Source organism: Podarcis bocagei, assembly GCF_964188305.1.
Source record: "Podarcis bocagei genome assembly, chromosome: 2".
NCBI lineage: Eukaryota > Metazoa > Chordata > Lepidosauria > Squamata > Lacertidae > Podarcis > Podarcis bocagei.
In genome coordinates this window covers 60,161,596-60,186,112 of record NC_138126.1, presented here as the reverse complement: position 1 = coordinate 60,186,112, position 24,517 = coordinate 60,161,596, and the positions used below count along the sequence as shown (strand labels likewise).

General features: G+C 46.5%; 1 protein-coding gene across 4 annotated transcripts in view; it reads left to right on the top strand.

Moving 5' to 3' along the window:
• The window catches only part of BSN (bassoon presynaptic cytomatrix protein), a 206,362-nt gene extending 182,483 nt beyond the window's left edge, over positions 1 to 23,879 (top strand). Inside the window, exons 6-13 of one of the 4 annotated variants that reach the window (XM_081185801.1) lie at positions 9,976 to 12,127; positions 12,503 to 13,347; positions 13,932 to 14,028; positions 14,760 to 14,900; positions 15,772 to 15,826; positions 16,233 to 16,328; positions 18,394 to 18,458; positions 18,926 to 23,879. In XM_081185801.1, coding sequence (XP_081041927.1) covers positions 9,976 to 12,127; positions 12,503 to 13,347; positions 13,932 to 14,028; positions 14,760 to 14,900; positions 15,772 to 15,812 — 3,276 coding nt within the window. In that variant the 3' untranslated portion in view covers positions 15,813 to 15,826; positions 16,233 to 16,328; positions 18,394 to 18,458; positions 18,926 to 23,879. Of the gene's footprint in view, positions 1 to 9,975; positions 12,128 to 12,502; positions 13,348 to 13,931; positions 14,029 to 14,759; positions 14,901 to 15,771; positions 15,827 to 16,229; positions 16,329 to 18,393; positions 18,459 to 18,925 lie in introns of all 4 variants that reach the window. The other 3 variants (XM_081185799.1, XM_081185800.1, XM_081185798.1) reach the window with 3 other exon arrangements.
• The last annotated feature ends 638 nt before the right edge of the window (positions 23,880 to 24,517 follow it).

Below are 24,517 nucleotides of genomic sequence, written 5' to 3'. Positions count from 1 at the left end.
GTCAATAAACCTGTTGTTATGTTTTGAACTAATTGCAGTTTTTAAACGACCTTCAAGTGCAGTCCCCAGTACAGCACATTGCAGTAGTTTAAAAAAAGACTGTGCCAAAACAAGAACAGCATATCAAGAACAACTATCTCTGGCTTAGCTTTGTGTCACTGAGACTATTTGGGCCACTATGGATAAGACTAAATCTAATAGCATTCCCAGACTACAGGCCTGATTCTTAGGGGGGAGTGCAACCCCATCCAGAACAGGCAGCATAGCATCTCCCATGGCAGACAGACTAGAATACTGTACATACCACACCCCAAATTTATGGGTGACTTCGCTCAAATGTTAACAGCACGGGGACAGAATGGAACCTGGCAGAACACCAGAGACAGAGCTGCAGTCCCCAGCACCACCTTCTGAAATAGTATGGAAAAAAGTCCCCCCAATCTTGACTTCAAACAGCCTTTCCAGAAACATACCATGATTGATTATATTGATAGCTGCTGAGAGGCCCAGGAAAATTGACAGGGTTTTGCAGTATCCCAACCCTACACCCAGCAGATTTCATTCCTCAGGACAAGCAATGCTATTTCAATGACAAAACCAGGTCAGAAAAAGGATTTGGGTGGGTCCAAAGAATTTGTGTCATCCAAGAATGTCTGCAGTTGCACTTAAGCTTTCCCCTAATGGAAATGTTTGTGACCAGCTAACAGAGGCGGGGAAAGTCTTGTGGAGACAAAGGAGCCTTCTTAGGGAATGACTATGTCAGTGTTTCCCAACCTTTTTTGGGCAAAGGCACACTTGTTTGATGAAAAAAATCTCGAGGCACACCACCATTACAGCCCCGTGACGTCAGCGCGCAGCGTCACATCGGGAGGGACGCACGAAAGTGTAAGTTTCAATTTTTTCCCTCCCCCTTGCCGGGGAACCTCCAAGCTTTGGGGGTGGGGGGGGAGGAGGCAGCAAAGCGAGGCAGGAAGGAGAGCGCGGCTTGGCTGGGTGAGCTTTGGCAGGGGCAGGGAATGAGAGCCGCGAGGCGGGCGCTGCGGACGGAGGCGCTGCCCGCCGAGCTCGCAGGCAGCCAGGCAGGCAGACGGCGAGAGCCCCGCGCTGGGCGGCCTCTCCTCGCCGCCGCCGCCCCGCCTCTCGCCGCCCGACTCGCCCGCCTCCCTCCAGGCAACATCTCGCGGCACACCAGGCAACATCTCGCGGCACACTAGTGTGCCGCGGAACAGTGGTTGGGAAACACTGGACTATGTAACCATTGTCTTCAAGGTAATCAGGATTGCACACACACCCCTCTTTTCATGGAACATTTATCACTTCCTGGAGCCAACTGGTCAAACCCTCTCCTGCTTGATATAGTAAGCAAGATGGTCGTACCTAACAGGTAATTGGCTCTGGTCCTTGTCTCAGAAATTGAAAGTCATTTCATAAAAAAGGAATAGATGGCACTCTGGATGTATTCATTGCAGATCCACAAGAATGCAGAGTGCAGGTTGCCACAGATGCAAGCAGTTTTATCCTCAGAGTACTTAGTAGATGAGTGATAACAGACATCCAAGGACTTATCCCATCAACTTATGTCCCAGTACCTCCATTTTCTCCCTCTCCTGCATGCTTTAGACTCACACGGTGTCATTTTGAAACACCAGCTGTATTTACTTGGCTTTTTGTGTCTGTAAGTTTGAGTGTTGCATATATCTGAGCAGACACTGAACAGGTGTGGGGCAGGTAAAAGCGCAATGGGAGTTTGCAAGGCAAATCACCACCTAGGGATCTCTACAAGCATCGACAGTCAACTGGTTGTGGGTGCCTGAAGTGCACAGCCAACAATCAGCTGATTGTTGGGAATCCAAAGCACATCTCTTACAAGCAGCAGGGATTGGCTGCCCTAGGGAAGTCCCCATTGGGAAATCCATAGTGCAGCTGAGGAGGCTAGAGGAAACAGCTTGGATTCAAAATGCTGGAGGAAGCACTAAAAAATGAGGATTTATCCCTCTGCAAAGAAAGTGGTTTGGATTCAGAGTCCTTCATCCAGCTCTTTGAATCCAATTTATTTCTTCTGGAGAGAGAGAAATGTTCAGCTTTCAATCTTTCTCTCTCCAGAGGAAACAGCTTGATAAACTTAGGGCTTACATGCTAATTCCTACATGCTTCCCATGTAGGAATTTTGTAGTGTTTGAAGTGCCCTGCAATAGTCATGAAAAGCGTTTGACAGTTACACTTCTGGAATGACAACTCTCCAGAATAGGCTTGCATATATGTCAGCCATGAGTTGTATTTGGATTTTTAAGGTGTTTTCTTGCCTGACTTGAAGATACTGCCTCAGTGTGTGAACTGATCATGATGCTCTTAGGCAAATTCTACTGAAACGAGTGCTGTTTACATTTTTGATGCAGTAGAACATCTTAACATATTCCTCCCTTGTCAGTCTTTGGGAGGTGTCCCTCAGTGCAACTGGAGGATTGCCTAAAGCAATAATATTTAAGTTTTGCCATTATTTCTCCATGTCTACTCTGCACACCTCTCTGCATATCCAGTATTCCATGCTGTAGAATAACCTTTTCTGCAGGAGAATTTCCCCAGCAGGTAGACTTGGACATTTCCATTTGATTAACATTCCAACAATGAATATTTTAACAGGCTGGACTTGGATTACATCCTTGGTGTGTGCACATACACAGTCATTTACAGATGCACTCTCAGTGCATTTCCCTGTACACAGTGCTAATATCTTCAGTTTCTTGATTAACAGGCTGGGGCCCAGGTTGACAAAAAGCCCTCATTCCCTGAACACCCTCTCTCCAACCTACTTAGCAAAAGATGGAGTCCTCCTGGGTGACAAAAAATACCTGAAGGCTGTATTCTGTATTGCATAACGGTTGCTTTGATTTTGGCATTTTCCTAGAACACTAGCACTAATTGCAGCATCAGTAAGGGCACAATAGTTGGTTAGACGAAGGGTCCCTCTAGAAGAGTTTTTGGATTTGATATCCCGCTTTATCACTACCCTTCAGGAGTCTCAAAGCGGCTAACAATCTCCTTTCCCTTCCTCCCCCACAACAAACACTGTGAGGTGAGTGGGGCTGAGAGACTTCAGAGAAGTGTTACTAGCCCAAGGTCACCCAGCAGCTGCGTGTGGAGGAGCGGAGATGCGAACCTGGTTCACCAGATTACGAGTCTACCGTTATTAACCACTACACCACCCTAGCTCTCTCTGTTAGATGCTTCTAGGAGACCCGCCTGCAGCCTCCCCCATTGCTTCCTCCCTCTGCCCCCAGGAACTGGTATTCAGAGGTTCCATTTATTTACCATGACTGATAGCTGTTGATAGCCTTATCCTCCGTAAACCTGTCTAATCCTCTTTTAAAGTCATCACAACATCTTGCGGCAACAAATTCCATAAGCTCATTACGTGCTGTTTGAAAAAGTACTTTCTTTTGTCTGTCCTGAATCTTATCACCAATTAATGTAAATAGTGGCCCTGAATTCTAGTTGGAAAGGGGGGGGGGGATCCCTTTTTTAGTTATTCTCTCTAGACCATTCGAAATGTTTTTCTCCAGTACAACTTCTACAATATCCCTCTTGTTCACCTGTAAAAGCCTCAGCTGCTTTAACCTTTCATGGTAGGGAAGGTGCTATGCACTCATCATTGTGTGCCCCCTTTCAGCATTTGCTCCAGCTCTACAATATTCTTTACATATTCAAATACCGTTGTATTACAGCTTTGTACCAAGCCATTACAATACTAACCACTTTATTATTTAGAATCTTGTAAACAACCCTTTATATGAAATTTGTTTTTATCACTGATGCCTCACAATGAAGTGATGTTTTCCACCCGGCATATATGTGGGTGGAATTTTTTCTCTCAGTGTTTATCACTTTTCCATTTTCAGTTAACCTAACTTGCCATTATGTTTTGCCCATTCACTCAGTTTGCGGACACCCTTCAGGACAGGAGTAGGGACTCTGTCAAGAGTTCAACTGTGAGGGAGAGGTCAGCTTGGCCAGCACACTCCCCGCAGGAAGTGCACTAGGGAAGCACCACACAGCAGGACTGAACTCTCTGCTCATCAGCTGATGAGAGGGGTGTTAAATCCTGCTATTTTGACTGTATACCAGTTCCCTGTGGGGACCTGGTGGGCACAGCCAATGCAGCATTCAACCTTGCCTATCAGCTGATTGGCATGTGGAAGTGCTTTGGGAGAAATTAGAGGTCAAATTGGACCCCCTGGTAGGCCAAGATTGGCCTGTGGGCTGTAGGATCCCTTTCCCTGCTTAAGGAGCTCTTCTCATTCTACATCAAGCCCCATTCTGATTGATATCATCCAAAAACTTGGCCACCTTACGACTTACTCCTTGGCCTGATGTAAATAAGTTAAATCGCATTGGTTCCTATACATATCCTTGAGGGACTCCACTGCTTACTTCTGTCCATTGTGAATACTGTCAATTTGTTTATTCCTGTCTTATGGTGCCTCTTCTTTAACCAATTATCACGAGAGGACCCTGAGCAATGGTTAAACTAATAGATTTTTAATTTCCTGATTTTCTGTCAGCTTTAAAAAGTTGATACAGTATTATTTTAAGGAAATCAGTTTTAATGACAAGGGTCATATTTTAATTGGATGATCAACAATTTCATATTGGGTGTGTGGCATCTGGTGACTTTTTTGTGGTCAATTAGCCATAGACCTTCATCTCTTGCCATCTCTAATGAATACTAGTTCCTGTATCTTCCACAGTGAATTCATCCAGCTTCTCAGTAATCTTCCTATTCTCATTCAGCAATTCTTTCACACCACTTTTGTCTTAACAGTCTGACAGCTCCCCAGGCTAGTTTCCTCATTCTAAAGGATCAAAATAAAGCTGTATAGTTTTGAACAATATCTCCCTCAAATTTTATTCACTTGGTTTATTATCATTTTACATTTGTTTTACCAGAGTTTAAGCTCTTTTTGTTTTCCCAATTTGGACAAGGCAACCATTTTCTAAAAGAAAGCTTCTTCCTTTTACTGTTTCCTTGAAGTCTGCTCATTAACTAGGTGGGCATCTTCCTGGCTTTGTTTATTCCTTTCTAATCTGCTGTATATATTTTATCTGAGCTTCTAGTACAGCATGTTTCATTAGCTTTCAAGTGTTCTGAAGACATCTGATTTTCCCTTTCAACTTCCTTTTAACTAATCCCCTCATTTATTAGGTTTCTTCCGTCAATAACATTATGATTGGCATTCTGGTATTCTGACACTATTCTCATCTTGCTTTTGCCTTCAGGCTTTACACTTGGGACTTCAAGTACTGCAGGATAGTTATTTATTGTTTGATGAACAGCTTGTGTTTGTTAGCTGACAGAATAAAAGATTAGTACCTCTCTGTGTATCAGCTACTAGCTGAGGATGCATAGTGGTAGTGATGTGTAAAATGTTCATGATCTTCAATATTTTCATGCAAAAACCGTCATTTCAAAGGGTCCACAACTTCCCCTTTATTTCCATTTCAATATTATTTTCATGCTTCTTCCACAGCTCTCCTCCACCACCTCCACTTCAGCTCAGCACTACATGATGTACTTTAATAGGTTAGACACACATGAGAGATGACACATTTTACAAATGATGGAGACTCAAACTCTTGGCAGATTCATTTGATTCCTCCACGCTGTCATTTATCCCCGGTCACTACTGAAATTCTGTTGATTTCACCAGCACTAGACCTACCTCTACAGTATAAACACGTCTGATTGACATATGCACTGAGAATGTGTGGAACTCACCTAGGTATAGTCTGCTACTGTTTAGGCCACTACAAATTGTATGCAGTAAGAAAGGGAGAAATTTTCCCATTCTTCAGCATGTGGCTTCAAAGCTGCGGCCTGTTTTATGTGCTGTTCAGTTCTTCTTGGAGCTGCTACTGCAGGATCTGCCACAATTGTCTCTCCTTCTCTATTGACATCCTGCAGCTGAGGAGTGAGAGAAATCCCTGAAAATCAGCTGCTTTGACAGGCCAAGATAGTAATGACACTAGGGTCCAAGAGTGTTCTTTGTCAGCTCTAGAATCTGGAAGAACTGCTGATACCCACTGATACTTGCTGCCCAAATTTCAGCAGCAGAAATCTCCCTTCTGCAATTGCTGCTGGTGCTGTTGCATGGCTTTTAAAAGACAATTACCTAAGATGATGTAGGAATCCAAATGCTGCTTGTTGTGTTGCTGCAAAATGGACTGTTGAGACATGTCCTCCCGATGCAGGAGTGCAAGGGAGATGGCTAAATATGGCTGCATTATAAGTGCACTGTTAAGTATCGCAAGCTACCAATACATTGAGTAGGTGTGAGGCAGAGAGCAGTGGAACTATGTAAGCCTCTCTTCCTTTCTCACACTTTTTCCTTTCCTTCTCATTCTCTGTATCCCTTGTTTCCTCTCTGCTCCCTTTCTCTAAGGGAGTCAAAATACTGGCTAAAAGTGCAGTACTTCTAGATGGTTCAGGATATAAAGGAATCAAGGGTTAATACCTGCCTTGAAAATCTCAAAACAAAGCAAGGCCACGTTAGACTGATATATACTGAAACTTTATGAAGATCAAGTTATATCTGGTGCCTGTACAAAGATTTTTGTGAGATCAACAGGTTGGTGAGATCCCAGAAAAATGAAAGTGAGCATCTATCTACTCTTTTCTTGTTTAAAGTTAAGCCTGCTACATCAAAACACTGGCATCCCCTATCTTATCATTTATCTTTCTGTTTTTCCCCTGCAATGAAGAGTGACTGCTGAATGCAATAGAGAAGCAAGAAAGTGTGCTTTTGCGAAACTGCACCATTCCTCCAGGGCACAAGTCACCAACCTTTTTGGAATAGTGGGCACATTATGAAATTTCAGAGAGTTCCATGTCTCACAATGACTGCCATGAAGGCAGGGGTGCCATAACACAAAATTAGATGCCCACCACTGACAACCTTATTCTTGCCATGGAAAGTCAGCTACGTTCTGCTGGTCCTGATTATGGAGATCCAACACTGACAGATGCTGTTGCTCTCTAATAACAGGGAGCATTCCCCAGGAAAAAGCAAAAATATACTAGGTAGCCACACCATTCTCATTTTACAGAAATCACTTAGAAGGTACCTGCAAATCTTACCCCTTAACTTTCTTTCTAAGAAGGCTAGAGACACTTGCCCAGGGACACCACTGGTGACCTAGGGCTAGCAGACCCTGTGTGGGAAAGCATCTCTCATTTTTCAGCAATGAGAAACAAAAACTGGCTGCTATGAAAATACTCATGAAATGATCTCTGACTGCCCAAAAGCTAATTGTTAATATTTCTGCTCATCAGAATGTCTTCATGTCAGACAGATGACATTTTGCCTGCAAGGCTTCCTTTCCCTCTCTGCTTGGCCCAATGGAAACCTGCAGGCTGCATGGCCCTTAGAGACCAATCAGAGATACTGATGGAATAGCTGTTATCCCCTCCTCCAAGATCTACATGATAGCGGTCTCTTTCTAGGGCCCTACTGATCCTGTATAGTCATTTCAAAACATGTTACTTGCATGACCTCAGATACTCTAACACTGCAAAACGTTGTTCTCTAACATTGTTAGGGTCTCATATTTCCACTGGTTATGTAAGATCTGCCAAAGTGGCAAGACCTTTGGGGAGATTTCCTTCCACCTGGATTTTACATACTGTTTGGCTTGGGCTTCCACAAAAGCAAGACCAAAAATAATAATAATCTCAGGATCATCTGAACTTCAAAGACAGTGGATTTACACCTTCAGACTAAATAAGAGTGCCTTTCCCAGACAGACAAATTTTGCATTATTAGAAACTTGCTTTGCCTGCAAAAGCAGAAATCTTCCCAAGATAATCTAAGCAGAGATTTTTATTTTGACTTTTTTATTTTTTTAAAAAATCTGTGAACCAGACTGAGTTGATTTTTGTTCTGGCTCATTAGAGAAAAATATTCAAGTTGATTCCTGCTTCTTTCAGAACTCATTTCCTCAATGTCAGTAGCTGTGGTGATTCATATAGTATAATATTGCCATTAACATCATTATTCAATTTAGCCTTTCCAATATTAAGAAGCAGTCCCCCACACACCTGCCCCAAATCACGAGAATTTATATACAGTATATTTTAGTTGTACATTTTAGTTTTGAAGATAACCACCCAAAGGCTTCCTGAATTGGATATTCTCAGTGGGTGTTTTTTTTGGGGGGAGGGGGTAAAAGAATGAGGCGCCTCTACTCATATAATGATAAAAGTGTTGTGGGTGCCAGCACAAAATGGCTGCCATGTGCTGCAAATGAATAAAATAAAAAGAAGTGCTGGTACTCTATATCCAGTGAGTACTTTAGCAGAATGAGCCATGGACATGCTAATCTAGGGTGTTGCCAAATTTCAAAACCTCCATAGAAATACAATTTCGTTAACCTAATTTAATTTAATATAATGGAGAGGGTGAAGCATCATTAAGCAGAATCATTACCATATTGGCCCGAATATAAGCCGCACCCAAACAGTGGCGTCACAAGCTGGGGGCAGGGGGGGCGGTGCGCCCTGTGTTCCATGTCTGGGGGGTGACAAAACACCCCCAGGTGTCTTGGCACCCCGCGGGGTGCTTGCCCTGCTGCCCCAGCCCGGGCCTGTCAGCACGAGCAGCCATCGCGCCGCAGGCAAATGTGGAGGATCCTCTGCTCATGGCTGCAGCTGCGAGCAAAGGATCCCACCACCGTCCATACGGCTCTCTGGTGGCAGCGGTGGCAAACCGCTACATACAACGCATGCACTGTGTCACATGCATGTGCTGTGCATACCGATGCCACGCATGCGCTGTACATAGCGGTTTGCCACTGGCGCCGCTGGAGCACCGTACAGACACGGTGAGATCCCTCCACTGCCAGTAGGAGTCGCTCACAGCGAGCTGGGGGGCCCCCTCCCAGCCTCCCTCGCTCCCCGGCTCGCCATAAGTGGCTACTGCTTTGCTGCTTTACAGCGAGCCGGGGAGAGAGGGAGGGGGACGGATGGGAGCCGTGGCTCCTGAGAGGACAAGCTGAGCAGCTTTGCCAGCACCCCAAGGGGTGGGAGGTAAGAAAACAGGAAAGGGTGAGGCCACACTGTTGCTCCAACTCTCCAAGATAGAGTACTGTTCCGCAGAGGTAGATTTCCTAGACAGCTAGTTAGCGGGAAGGGGTGTGCATATCCCTTGCACCTTAGCAGCTGATGTAACCAAGTGCCTTGCTAATAAAGAACTAAAATTCCTGTCGCTTGTCCTCATTGGTCTGGCTGCATGTGGCATCCTTGTGACTCAAGTCCTGCTTCTGAGTCCTGGTGAGTTTTAACAACCATTAATGTGCAAGGTTACACTTTGTCTCCATCACAAGATTAGAGCCAGTGTGGTGTAGTACAGTGGTACCTCGGGTTACATACGCTTCAGGTTATATACGCTTCAGGTTACAGACTCCGCTAACCCAGAAATAGTACCTCAGGTTAAGAACTTTGCTTCAGGATGAGAACAGAAATGCGGCGACGGCACGGCGGCAGCAGAAGGCCCCATTAGCTAAAGTGGTGCTTCAGGTTAAGAACAGTTTCAGGTTAAGAACGGACCTCTGGAACAAATTAAGTATGTAGCCAGAGGTACCACTGTATTTAAAAGTGTGGGATTAGGACCTGGGAGACCAGCGTTCAATTCTCCACTAGGCAAAGCTCACTTGGGCCAGTCACTCTCTCCCAGCCTCACCTACCTCAAAGAGGATTGTTGGGGGGGGGGTTAAATGAGGGGGAGAATCATCTATGCCACTTTGAGTTGAAAAGGGTGAGGTAAAATATGAGATATATATAATGGGCCTGCCTTAGAAGATAGGAACCCCAGAAGTGTGGGCCACTGTTGAGTAATACACCCACCTGGTAACTAAAAATGGAAATGTGTTCTTTCACACACATGGTTACCTGCTATCTAAATTAAGCTTCCCATTACCTTCTAGATTTCAACCCTGCAGTCAAACACCCTCATTCGGAAAGTGAAGCGGACACTGCCTAGCCCCCCACCAGAAGAAGCTCATCTCCCTCTGGCCAGCCAAGCTCACTCACAGATGTACATGCCGGGCCTCATGCAGAAGGGAGTGGCAGGGCCAGCCATTCAGGTGACGAAGGCCAGCCTCCTCAAAGACATTGACCGCGACTTGAAGCTAGTGGAGCACGAGTCCACAAAGCTGCGGAAGAAACAGGCTGAGCTTGATGAAGAAGAAAAGGAGATTGATGCCAAACTCAAGTACTTGGAACTGGGGATTACGCAGAGAAAAGAGTCTTTGCTGAAGGACCGAAACGTCCGTGACTATCCCTACCTGAGATGCTTGGGGGAAAACAGGGATTATATGTCTGACAGTGAGCTCAACAACCTACGACTCTCTGGCTATGAGAGTCTGACCAGGCCTAGTACTGCCCCTTCCAATCAATACGCTGACTTTTCCAGTGCACAGTACACATCAGCCTCCTCTTACACCCCATATCAGTACTCCTCAGGACAAGCTGCCCCACCAGCCCCAGCCGCATTCCAGCAAGCAAGGTTTCAGCCTCCACACTACCCCTCAGCAAGCAATGTCCCTGCACAGAACGGATTCCAAGCAAGCCAGATGCCGGCCTACCCTTCCCAAACGACATACCAGAGTCACAGCTTTACTCCAAGCACCAGGTATCAGTCTGAACAGGTTCTGCAAAGTCACCAAGGCTTCCGGCCACCTTACCAAGCACAGACCACGTATCCCAGTCAGACACCTCAGCCAGCACAGAGCGCTCTTTTCCAGACCCATGCGGACACACACACCACCTCCCAGAAACCGCGGCAGACATCGCTAGCTGACCTCGAGCAGAAGATGCCCACCAATTATGAAGTAATAGGCAACCCCACTGTGGTCATCTCAGCCGCAACTCCAGAAGTGACGTACAGCACCACAACTGTGACCAGCAGCTACGACCAGTACAAGCCGCCAGAAGGAAGGCTGGTGGACAGGAGCAGTGTAGCTCAAAGTCCCTCGACCAGCTATTCCTCTGACTCCCTCTACACAAACCTGGAGCAGAACATTCCTCGGAACTATGTAATGATTGATGACATCAGTGAACTAACCAAAGAAAGCACCTCAGCAGAGGGCCAAAAGGGAGATTCGCAGTTGCAGAGCAGCAATGGGCGATATATGAAAGAAAAGAGTGACTTCACAGACACAGATGTCTCCAGCAGGCCTTGTTGCTACCCAAAGGGAGAAGAGTCAGAGGAGGACATGTATGATCACCACGGCCCTGACCATCGTGGGAGAGGCTACCATAGGGGCCCAGAGAGCAATGGGAGGATGTCGGGTAGCTCCGGCTCCTACTACTACGGGGACAGTGATTACAGGCACTCCACTCGCCCAGACAAGCCTGGGTCCACCATGGGAGTGCAGAAGCACTCTTCCAAAAACTTGGCCCCAGCTGTCATCTCTTCCAAACGCAGCAAGCACCGGAAACAAGGTATGGAACAGAAGATCTCAAAATTCTCCCCTATAGAAGAAGCGAGAGATGTGGAATCAGACCTGGCCTCTTACCCAGCAACCACGTCAGTCAGCAGCAGCAGTGTGGCATCCAGAGCAAAGAAGATGCAAGACGACATCACATACGGCCTCAAAAAGAATGTCTATGAACAGCAGAAGTACTATGGTGGGTCTGCCAGGGATACGATGGAAGAAGATGACAGGGCATACAGTGGCGGGCGATCCAGATCGTCTGGTTATGTGTCGGAGAGAATGTCAAGCCGCGAGATCAGGAGCAGGTCCTACGAGAGAGAGAGCATGGAGAGGCCTCAGAGAGGCAGTTCCAAACCTTCTTCCCTTAGCATGAGTCAAAGTCGCGGGCGACCTCCAATTCGCACACAAACCTCAGAAGAAGAGAGCCCCATCAGTCCGTTGGGGAAGTCCATGGGCGTATCACGGTCCTCGGGTGGGCCTCTCCCTCAGTCTGCTGGGGACAGCTGCTCTCAGTTCTGCTCCAGTCACTCATTGCCTGATGTACAAGAACATATCAAAGATGTGCCAAGAACCCACTCTTACAAGCATGAGGAAGGTTACATCATGGATGATTCACACTGTGTTGTTTCAGACAGTGAAGGTAATGGCTACCTGTGGTAACTTAACCCCAGAGCATGCCCAAGCGGGTCATATTTGCAAGGACAATACCACAGCCTCCGTTTCCTTGCCAGGTGCCTTTCTCCCGCATTTTGCTTTCTGTTTTGGTGGTTCTGTGTTAGCATGCTGCACTCTGCATGTCCTACTGGTGCTCTGCTCACTGCTTGTTCAGTGTGATACTGTGCTATGATTCCTGTTTATTTATAGATATCTATTTCCCGAGCGGCTACTGTGGCATATCCTGTGTGCATGCGATCGGTTCCTTGCTTTCTTTTAATCCATTGCATGGCTTCATCCTGGGGTACATTCCCAACTGTGGATGAGGGGATTGACTGTGATTTGTTTTTGGTTTCTGAAGCCTATCACTTGGGTCAGGAGGAGACAGACTGGTTTGATAAGCCGAGGGAACCTCGTTCGGAGAGGATGAGGCATTATGGTGGCCACTCCTCATCCTCCCAAAGGAGGGGTCCAGTTAAGCACACCTATCACGACTATGACGAGCCCCCGGATGAAGACATGTGGCATCACGATGACTACTCTCACCCGCGGCACTCCTCTTCCAAAGAACACAGGCACCATGGAGACTACGGGAGGCATTCGTCCTCCTCCCGGCACTCCACCGATGACCTGCCAAAGAGGTCATCCAGGCAACATCCAAGAGATGCTGGCCGCCACGAGTCACGCGGACATGGGCAGCCCTCTTCCCAGAAGAAGGCTCAGCAGGCCGATATAAGAGCGCAGCCAGGTTATCCTTCCAGCTCCTCAGAGTACTCCCAGCAGTCTCGGCAGCCGTCGGGCTACCATCATACCTCAGAGTCCCAAAAATCGCAGAGGCAGGTGCAACATGGGCCGCCATCTCAGCAGCCAAAATCGGAGCCTCTTTCGCACCAACAGCAGCAGCAAGCGAGGCAGCAGCAAGTTGGGCAGCAGCAGCAGCAGCAGCAGCAGCCGTCATCCAGGCAGCAGCAGCCGTCGAGCAGACAGCAGCAGCAGCAGCAGCAGCAAGCAGCTCCCTCGCAACAATCTTCTCAGCAACAGCAACAGCAAGCTAGGGTGCAGCAGCAGCAGCAGCAGCCACCGCCAGCAGGAACCCAAGCCCAGCCCTCCTCACGGCCAGCCCAACAACAGCCTGGCCAAGCCCAGCCAGCAGGCAAACCCCAATCTGCCCTCCAAGCACAACCTGGCACTCACCCAGCGGGACCAGTAAGTACCTATGTGCCTTTGCTTGGGGTCAGTTATGCAGTAGGTCAGAGCTGATGACAGCTTGTTTTGCCCCATGTCAGGTGAGAGGGCTGGGCTAAGCGATGGCCTGTTCTACAGTACAGGAGTCGCGCTGGGATTGCCTCACCTTAGAATGTCAAAGCAAGATGGACTGTGCATTGTACAGTCTAGGTCGCTGTGGAGAATGGAGTCTTCCCAGCAGAGAGGAGGTTCATGGAACTAACAATAGGCTGCAGTAAGTTATAGAGGGGGCAATTTGGACACAGACAAAGAAGAAGGGAGGGAAGAGGAAAGGAAAGGAGTGCACTTAAGGGAATTGCCTTTGTATATGTAGCTTTCTTGATGGAGATCACAGGCAGTACCTCAGGAATCCTAGAGGATGGGGAGTATCTGGTGGAGAATAGGGTGGGTGGATAAGGATTGCTGTGAGACAGCCAGGGTGACCTGGCAGTTAAACTCTAGGAAGAAGGCTAAGAGAAAGACCCCAGGAGATGGGCTTCATTTTACCATTATTCATTCTCATTTGCATTAAATAAATACATAAATCACTGTTTGCTATATTACAGTCTAAAGCAGAGCAGATGGATGCATCCAAACCTACCACAAAAGTGCCACAGGTGGGGAAAGCACCCCAAACACAGCCACTGGGAGCAGCAGCAGGAGGTCAGTATCTCCTTTCCAGCACCTGCAATTGTATGTGTTTTCCTTAAAAAGGGAGGCAGCACCAGTAGTTCAGTAGGCTCAGATCTCTCTGAGGGATGATTAGATTGAAGTCAAAGGGAGTTCCAAGACCAATTACTGTGGGTGGGGAGGGATGTCCTACCTGAGATTAAGAAGGCAAATGCTTTAGGTCATTTAGCCATGGCTGGCCCCAGAGTCTAGGCCTGTCAGCGTAGAATTAATTCACTTGAAACTAGTATTCTGTTTATCTTAGAAAAGATAAACATAAGTAGAATGCCCCAAAGCAGCTTCCAGCTTCATTCCACATAGGGTACAATAGGTTCGCTTTGCATAGCTGTCAAAAATAAAAGGCTTCCCACTCCTGTCTCATTAACCAATTGGGGAAATGACTGTAAGTTGAGTTCTCTCATCATTCAGCTTCAATTTAAAATACTTTTTTCACCAAGAAGTTTTAGTCGTTTCTTGTGCCTGTCATACTGATATCTCACCAACACATTGTGCATCTTGGTTAACACTCTTAGAAATAGTGTGGCCATCATTTTCTGGTGAAGGTGGTTAGACAGAGATTGGTTATGGCCTATGAATATGGGGCAGGGGTATGTGCAAATTGCCAGTTGGACCTACCCTTGGTGATATAGGAGGATATATATTTAAATAAATGCATATATGCAGCTAAATAAATCCATACAAATCAATTTCTTTCTCTCCAACAGGCATTAAGATAGGTTCCAAACCAGCAGGTGCTCCCACTTCGGCAGGGGCAGCGACTGGACTGCCAGGAGCTGAGGGAGAGAGCGTCTTCTCCAAAATCCTGCCAGGAGGGGCAGCAGAACAAGCAGGCAAATTGACAGAAGGTGAGAGGTTTCAGAGACATCTTTCTTGGATGCCCCGTGTCAAAGCATGCGGGATTTGCTCCTGGAGACAGCTCACCTGTCTTCATGCTTGCACAGGTGGATTTGTTCAACACTTCCTGCAGGACAAATGGCAGAACTACAGGGCAACTGCTAATTCAGACCACTGGTCCGTCTAGCTCAGTGTTATCTACACTGGCTGGTGGTGTCTCTCTGGGATTTCAGGCATGAGTCTCCCTCAGGCCTCTCCGGAGCAGGCAGAAATCTGAACCTGGGACCTTCTGCACTCACAGCTGATGCTCCACTGCTGAGCCACAGCCCTTGTTCTAGTTTACACCTATGTGAGAATACAAGAAATAAGAAGCCAGCAAGAAAAGTAAAAGCTGTGAAGACGAAATCAAAATAAAGAAAATGGGGATTGGGTGGTAGAACACTGAAGGAAAAAGCCACGTTAGCATAGCAGGCCATCAACACAGCAGGCCATAAGTGCTCACTTGATGATAAGGATCACTAAGGGTTAAAATAGAATTGCCTTATCCCAGTGGCCAGCAGCAGCTTTCTATCAGCTCAGGCCAACCCTTCTGTTGGGAGATCCTTTTTTACTTGAAATGCCAGGAAGTGACTTTCCTTCTACATGCAAAGCACGTAGCCATAGTCCCTTCCTGTGTCACAAACAGAGATGTGGGGACAGAGGGTGATAACAGGACTGGCAATGTGAAGGCTGATAATATGGAGGAGGGGCTCTTGTGAAATAGAAGAAGGGCCCTAAAAACTGAAGATTCAGTGGGAAAGAGGTGAGTGGGGAAAAGATTCAGTCAGTCTTTGGTACAACATATCCTGATGACATTTATTTCTCTTACCTTTACTCCCATAGCTGTGTCAGCTTTTGGCAAGAAATTCACATCATTTTGGTGAGAGAACATCGCTGGGTGAGTCACTTTTTGTTGTGGTAATAATAATTTATTTCTTGTACCCCACACATCTGACTGGGCTGTCCCAGCCATTCTGGGTGGCTTCCAACAAAGTATATATACACAACCCCCAATGACATTACAGCTGCCAAGCAAAGCTCCTGATACATTTCATCTTCTCTGGCCATTGCCATCGAAAGAGGTCCTGGCGTAATTTCCTGTTTAATAGCTTGGTTCAACTTCTGTCCCTCAACAGGCGCCTTTCATTGCTGCAGCACCCTAACATCAGAGCTAACCTATTGCTCTGTTAATCCAAGCGCCCCCTTCAGTTACTCTGACATTTTTCTTTTTTTCTGCACATGTATATGATTCTTTCCTAATAGCCATATCTTTTTCTTGTGTCTCTCCATCACCCCGGCAGGAGTTTGGGAGAATAAATGGAGATCTCATCATTGCACTGGAAAAACCTATGAAGAATCCATTGGAATTCAGTCTGCCGCACCAGACTCTGAGTATAACAGTGAGTGTCACCTCATTGCCTCCATTCCTACATTCTTCTGAGGATGTGGATGAGATCGGATACTTGGCTTTCATCAAGGCTCAGTGATGGCCCCCAAGATACAAAGCCCAGAGAAGATATTTCTTTTACCTAGTCATATGATATCCTGCTTAGCTTATGGCAATTTGCCTGATAGTTTAGGTAAGCCGTGCCACTTCCAGTCAAGAGTATATCCTGTTGCTGCTAAATGTTTGTTTAATGTCCACAGCATGCTACACACTGTACAGACTTAGAGAAAAGAGACAGTCCCCATTCAGACCTTACAGTCTGTATTAGGTGGATATAGCTAGTGGGGGCAGGGGAAGGCAGGGACTGACACGGAGGAGGAAATGAAGGTGCAGGTCGGTGTGGCTAGGATGGTTTCAAAGAATCATAGAGTTGGAGGGATCCTGAGGATCATCTAGTCTAACACCCTGCAATGCAGGAATATGCAGCTGGCCCTTACCAGCATTGGCGTTATCAGCACCACACTCTTAACCAGGCTTCCTCAACCTCGGCCCTCCAGATGTTTTTGGCCTACAACTCCCATGATCCCTAGCTAGCAGGACCAGTGGTCAGGGATGATGGGAATTGTAGTCTCAAAACATATGGAGGTCCGAGGTTGAGGAAGCCTGCTCTTAACCATCTGAGTTTGGGAAAGGCCATGTTAAAGGAATCTCCTTCCTTAGAGGTTTTTAAGCAGAGGTTGGATGGCCATCAGTCATGATGCTTTAGCTGACATTCCTGCATTGGACTAGATGACGCTGAGGGCCCCTTCCAACTCTACACTATGATTCTAAAGAAGAAGGGCTTAAAGGAGGCTGAGGCACTAAATACTCTTACATACAGCGGGAAGATGTTCTAGACACAGAGGACAGCATGTCTGGGGACAGCCGTGGCGGGGGAAAAGAGATGATAAAGCATGATGGAGCAAAACAGCAGGTCGCCTGCTACAGCAGAGTTGCAGCGCTAACTTCCTTGCAGCAGTGCCTCTGCTGCTTAACCAGGAGCAAGAGGGACTAGGCAAGAGGGAGGCTAGGATGGTGTGGGCTCAACAGTGGGGCTATTCCTTTGCTCCTGCCATGGTAACCATGCCACACCAGCCTCCCCGCCATCTCCTCTTTCCCCTTCTTCCTCCTCACATTAAGCAGCAGTGACACACCTGCCAGGATGTTGCAGCTGCACCCAACTGGGTGAACTCTGCTACTGTGATAGAGGAAGCAAGAAAATTAAGGTGTGGGATAACACGTAGTTGGCACAATGTCATAAAACCTCCCTGCAAACAAATCAGTATGGATGCTCCATAAATAACTGGTGTTGTCCCCGCAAACGCTTTGCAAACAAATCAGGATGAATGGCCAGTAAATAGATTGTCTGGAACCAACTGTAGAAATGTGTCCCATTTGTTTGGTGCTTAACTCTGTTGTCTGTAATGGTAAGGCATCAAAATGGCTTTGCTGTGGCATAAAATTTATTCTGTCAGCCACAGCCTTAAAGAATTAAGCCCCCAGACCAGCAATCCAGATGTAAAATGGATAACGGGGAGCATAAGAAGAAGGCATGAGTGAGGATATTTGCTTTTTGCTGCTTATTTTGACTAAGAAATACCGCTTCGCTCAGCACAATATTGCAGTGACTGTTTTGGGGAAAGCAGCTGTTATTAGCAGTCCTCTCACTGCAGGCAGCAGACAACAATCCTTTCTCTTTGCTCTATCAATAGAACACAGCAGCTCATCTGGAAGCGGGAGGGGAAAGAGCCTGTTTTGTGCAGTGCTGTGCTAAGTTCCACCAGGAAAGCCAGTGTGCCATATGCAGAACACTCTTACCTTGGGAAGAGTTGAAATGAGGGGAAGAGGCAGAGAGACCCATGGCAGCTCCAGAATGTGGGTAGCAGCACAAGCCTGCATAGGTCCCAGGGCCACAGCCCTGAGCCACAAGCAGAGAACATTTTTGTCCAGCTGATTCCATCCCCTGGGTGTGCTCAGAGCTTTGCCACTTACAGCACTATCTCCTTTCATGGCCCTGTCTGTGTTTTTGTCCATTTTAGAGAGCTCACTGAAAGGACTGCATGCTTTTTGATTTGAGGGGGAAATTGAACTTATCCCAGCTGAGGTAAGTGGGTAGCTTCTTACACTTGCTGCCTCAGTCTGTACATTGCAGTATGAGCCAGGTCTGCCCCCGGGTTTGAGTGGAGAGGTGAAAGCAAACAACAAATCTCTTTGGGGAAAGTGCTGGCTCTTTCAATCCTCAGTTTTAGACAACCCCAGTATGAAACGGTTGCATCTCAGTAAGCGTGGGCAGCTAATGTCATTATGTAAACTGTTCATGCTCTTTGATTGGTGGTCTTTTCTGGCTAGTTCTTTGGGTTGCTTTTGTGCTTTGGTTTTGAGAAATGAGAGAGGCACACTGCAGCCATAAACAGTACAGTACAGCAGAGCTTTCTCGGGTGGTGCTGTGAGTGAATATCCAGAGAGGATCAGGAAAATTTGTGCCAAACCATGGCATGGCAAGAAATTGTGTTTCTGTGAATGACCTCTTGTAAATAGAATATTTCTGATTCTCTCTTTTGTCTCATCAAGCTTTTGAAACCATGGAAAACCACTAGGCTGCGAGATGGAAGGCGGAAAAGATCTTTACGGAGACATTTGCCAGTGGATCCCATAAGAAGCTCCTTGAGGACATCTGAGCCAACTGTCGCAAAAGGCTTTCAGAAGCCGCCTGCTGTCAACTCCACGGTGTTCATCGCATGAGCCCCAAGGGGTGAAGGCAGATGCTTAGTCTGAGAAGATGTACATAAAAGACGTTTACAGAACATGGCCCGGTCCCAGCTTGTCACACAGACTGGCCACTTCCCTGATCTTGGAGGGGATGTCTGGGGCTCCAGAGACTACTCACTGCGGTGGTTCCATTTGTGCCTAAGGTCTAATGTTGGGAGCCATGGCCCTTTCTTGAGATTATACGCAGAGTTTTCTCTCTTACTGAATTTTAACTCTTCATAGGTTTTTCCCACTCTCCAAGATGTGCTTGAGTTGAGGGCTGGGAGCTGGAGGCTCTGCTCTTCACATTCCAGTTTGCCCTGTCGGTCGCTCCGCCTGCACAGTGTTTGTTCCCTCTCATCCTCCCTGCAATGGAAAGCATGGGATGAAGAGAACTTTGACTAGGACCTAACACTGTTTCACCACTGAGATAAGAGGCCATAGGACTCTGAAAGGCAGTGCAAACTGGCTGACTATTGACTGAAGCAAATGCTGGCCAGGCATGTCTATCAGCCACCCCAAAGCCATCCTGAAGCCATTCTAAAGCATTCAAATGGCAGTGCTTTCCGTTGTTAGTGTTGTGCATTGTTTTATGTATGCCTGGGGATTATTTTTATTTCAAAAACAGCCTTAATCATTCCACTTTTATTTATGCGTATACCTCATCAGCACCCAGCAACTGGGGGTTTGGATTTATTTTAAATTTTCTTTTTTTTTCTTTTTTTTGTGAGGTTCTTTTTTGTTCTCAGTTTTTGTTTTTTACTTTGTATCGAACATACTGTTTTTCCTCTTTGCTTTGTCCTGCGTTAGCACATGGACTGTTGTCGGTAGAAGCAATAGAGTGCAGAAGGCTACAAAAAAGAGCACAATCCAGTGTGATGAGATCAGGAGAGCTTGCCTCTGCCATCCTCCTTCCTACTACTACTGTGCAATTCAAGTCCTTCTTAAGCCATTACCAGTGGGCATGCTCAGAACGACGGAGGAGCTCCCTGGGGGCAGGATGTTGCTGAACCTGCTGGCGAGGAGCTCCTGGCACTGTTACCCGCGAGAGCCGAAAGAAAACCCTGTGAAACGGCTCCTCTTTTCCTTTGCTGTAAAGAATCCAGCAAGTGTATGGATGCTCTGGCTCCCATTTGTCTGCGCTGTCTGTTTCCTGCCCGTCTCTCGTCCACACTGAGCATGCTCAAGAGCAACAATTCATTGGTGTGACCCATAGGAGCTTCCATTCACCGTGGGTAACAGCAAAATGATTCTCATGTCTAATGTTCTATGCAATGAAATAACAAAACAAAAAAAAGTTTAAAAAAACAACTGTTAATATTTAATAAGTTCAATGTTATGTATAAGGATTTAATTGCAAATGTGCTATTGAGAAACTGGATAGGTATCTTTATATTGAACACCTGTGCGTATGAAGTTTTCAATTAGTGGCATGCTTGACCCATCCGAGGGACACTTTTGCCAAAGGGTAGCCATAGAGCCGGTGACTGTCTCTGTCTGTTGTAGAGCATGGCTTGCTACTTCTCTGCACGGTTTCATCTATTTAGAATGCTTGCCGTTCTTTGCTTGAGGTTTTTTTTTCTCTCTCTCTCTCCAGTTGGTTCATCATCACTTCTGAATGCCATTAGCAGATTTATGCACTTGTTATTGAAGGCCTGTCAGTGACACCACGAAGCATCATTATCCTGCAGAATATAACACCAGATGTGTCCTGTGGAACTCCATTAACTATTGGTCCTTTGCCACATCCTTCCCTGGAGTAGCCATTAGTGTCCAGTTCAAGGGACTTCCTGGGCTTTCTTGAGACCTGAAGCACATTCCTCCTGGCCAAAACAATATTAAGCCCAAATTCTATCTTGGTTCGAGAGCACCACAGGCTGGGGGAGGTGTTCCAAGACTCAGTTACCCCAATAAATTCTGCATGGACAATTTGAGCAGTGTGGAATCGGTTAGTGTAAAGAAAGCACCTTATTCCCCTCCCCTAAGTTCAGAACCTGGGAAACAGCAGTGATGTCTCCTGTTCCCACAAGCACAATGTCACTGAATAAAGACCTACTAAACGGCAGCTCCTGACAATGGGAGGCTGGCAGCCACTGAGCGGTGCAGTTTAAGCTGAAGTAGGTTCCAGAATAGAGACCGTTCCAACTCACTTCCGCCATACCAAGCACCCTTGGTACAATGGTGGTGCAGGGCCTTTTCCTCCATGGTTAGACTCCGAGGCAGAGCTCTGCAAAAATTGGAACAAAACTGTATGGGCTTTTCCTGACAGAGGAGAAGGGGAAAGGTTCAGAGGCAACTACCTCTGTTACACGAGAGGTTCTTGCAAACCCAGAAGTTTGTGACATTTTTAAGAGAACCTGACAGATCAGTGAGTCTAAGGGCCACGTCACCCCTTTTGCAGAGGCAAACCTGGGTACCAACTGGACACTCAGGGAGCAGCAGCTCACCAGGACTCCCTGACTCGTATTCCTGGTCTATTTGATACTTAAAACACACTTGCAAATGTGTTTCACGCTTTCACGCTTTTCTATTTTATGTGAGCGCTTAAAAAAGGAGCGTGCTGAAAAGGGAATGTATGCTGTGGCCCTTAGGCAGCTGGGGGTTGGACTCACATGAGCTCTCTACAGTAATTAATCCAGGTCTGCATTATTTTGATATAAGCCTTAATGTTACAAGAGACTCATGTGAACAGCTAGCATATTGTGTGGTTCATTTTCTAACTAAAAAGAAAAGAGGACTGTGACACTATAAGCAAAACTGTAAAGGCAGACATGCTTGCATGGTTCCCATGGAGTGCACTTAGGGAAGACTCACACTTTGCAACATCTTTGGACAGCAGTGGCCTCTCCTTGTCATCTTAGAGAGCACATTCACACAGCAATTGCCTGTGCTCCTAGTTTGTCACTATGGTGCCCAACTAGAGATCTGGCCAAAAGCCTTAGAAAAGGCAGGTCCCTTTTTGCCTCGGACACCTATGCAATGAGAACCAGTGTCTGCCTGAGGGAGACACAGTCATCCCCACCAGCTGTGTGGATGGATAAAGGGGACCAGGGTCAAAGTCTACAGGGTAGAAGCTACACGGGCAATGCAACTGCACCTGATACCTGAATGGGTCTGGTGCAGACATGATGTTGAGTTGCAAGTCTAAAAATATTAGGAGGAAGGTCTCTTGATGGTAGTTCAGTTGTTTGCTAAGAATCCAGCTTCTCAGTCAAGATGCAGATATACTGCCTACACAACCTTTGGCACCATCTTCCCCTCCTGCTCTGGTACCCTTGAGTGACCTCTAAGCCTTAAGTTATTCCTTCCCATGGATTACAATGTGGGGAAAGTTATCATATGTATGTAGACTAGAGGCTGTCTTCTAAAGTAGCCAAGCCAGAGTATTTTACCAGCGTAGAATGCTTTGTAGAACAAAGGCCAATCATTTGATACAGCAGTTGGCTTAGGACGTGGAAATGCATGTAGGAGATAAAGGCAGAGGCCATGCTTTCAAGCTGGCTGCCTCTTGAATTCCTTGCACTGTTGAATTGGTTACTCTAGTAATAAAAGCATACGCAGGTACTTGGGCCCTACCTCACTGTGCTGTCTCATTGGAGGAGACCAGAAAATATCACCTTAGCTTCAGAGAATGCTAGTTGAGTTTTCCATGGGCAAGGAAACTGCACACTCGCCTTGTTGGCAATCACCCATTGTGAAGACCGTTTTGGCAGCAGTCTGCATACCTGTTTGGTTCATCTTGGAGTTGTGGCCACCATAGCAGTTATGGAGTTCATGGATCTTTCTGATGATAGACAGACTGGAAACAATTCCAAGTAGAAGGGGTGGCAGCTACTCATAGTGGACCTACATACAGGATGGAAGGCTTGGTTGGTAAGCATATGTTCTTGGCAGCTGCTTCAGCTAGGATGGCAAGCTGGGGTAGAGACTCCCAAAATGGAGATTTGCTTCCAACTTGAGTCAAACAAGGCATTTGGTAGCAACAACTGCAAGTTTCTCCACCCAGCTCCTTCCCCACCACTCAGGCCTCCCCTGTCCCCCCGCCCCCCAAAATATACAAAGGATTACCCACAATGACAAGTGCAAAATCTGAGGATGCTTCTTCAGGGCTCTAGGTTGAATTTGTGTCCCCTACAGGTTTTCTCAACAGTGGCTGCTACAACCTCCCTCCCTCCCTTCCATTGTAAATATTTGTACAGTGTGTAAAATAATAAAACTAAATTAAAAAACTCATGTGGTATGAAGAAAAAAAAGAAAAACAACAACTCACAGGCCCCTTTTCGGGGGCTCCATCTCACCAACCAGCACACCTGCCAACTCTTGCTTTTGTGTACAAAAGATCAACAAACAAAGCCTGGTGTTTGTGACTGGCTCCTTTGGACTGTTCCTCTTCTTGCAAAGCATAGCAGAGTCTTGTAGAGTTGTTGTGGCTGTCACATGACATGTACCTTTCATGCCCTCGTCCTGCCTCCCATGTATCTTGAGTTGTTCCCTTATCTCTTTTTTATTTTTATTATCTTGGAGGCAGGAGGGGTTCTGTATAAAAATTATTTTAAAAAATACCAACCACCACCCATCAAACAAAAGAAGAAGTTTACAGTTGTAAGTGCAATGACCTAAATCCTTTATCTGAACATTGTAAATGATGTGTGTGTCCTGCTGTGCTCTGTGAGAACTTGTAGTATTTCAGTGTACCACCTCATGTATTGTGATTCCGTATGGGAAGTTGCCCTACAAGGTATTTCTGTGGAAAACAGAATAAAAGGACTTAATATGATTCACAAGGCTGAGTCCCTGCCTGCTGGGGGCACATAAAGTTAGGATGGTTTCCCCCCCCCCAGGGGGGTTACCTAGATTTGAAAGCTGTGTAAACTTTCCTTGCTTCTCCATACACTTCCTTCTAGAGCCTAGTTTTCAGATTGGTGGTACAGCCAGTGCTATTTTTTTTCTAGAAAAGGAGGTGCTGGAACTCTCTTACAGTGGCAATGGTGCCCACCTCAGAGGTGCCGGGAGAGAGTTCCGCTTAGTTCCGGTTGTGGGAGGGGAAAAGCCCTGGGTACAGCCATATCTGGACAGCACTCCTTCAGACTATGGAAGACAATTCCCGTAGCTGAATGTAACTGAAAATGGCCTGGACACACAGAAAACCACCACTCTGATAAGGCAGTCACTGTCTTATAGATTGCAGCTGTCACAGACCTAGTCAGCACATGAGGCTGCCATGGTCAAATTAGTCTGGGTTCTAAAAGGGGAGCTGTACCAGCTGGAAAGCGCCATCTATGCACCGGCCATCCAGACCACAGTGTACCAGAATGGAGGTGGTTTTACGTGCCACAGAAAGGTGCACACACACCCATGGCTCCAGATGTCTTGAGTCCTTTCAAACACACTCATCTGGCAAGAGATCCAAATATG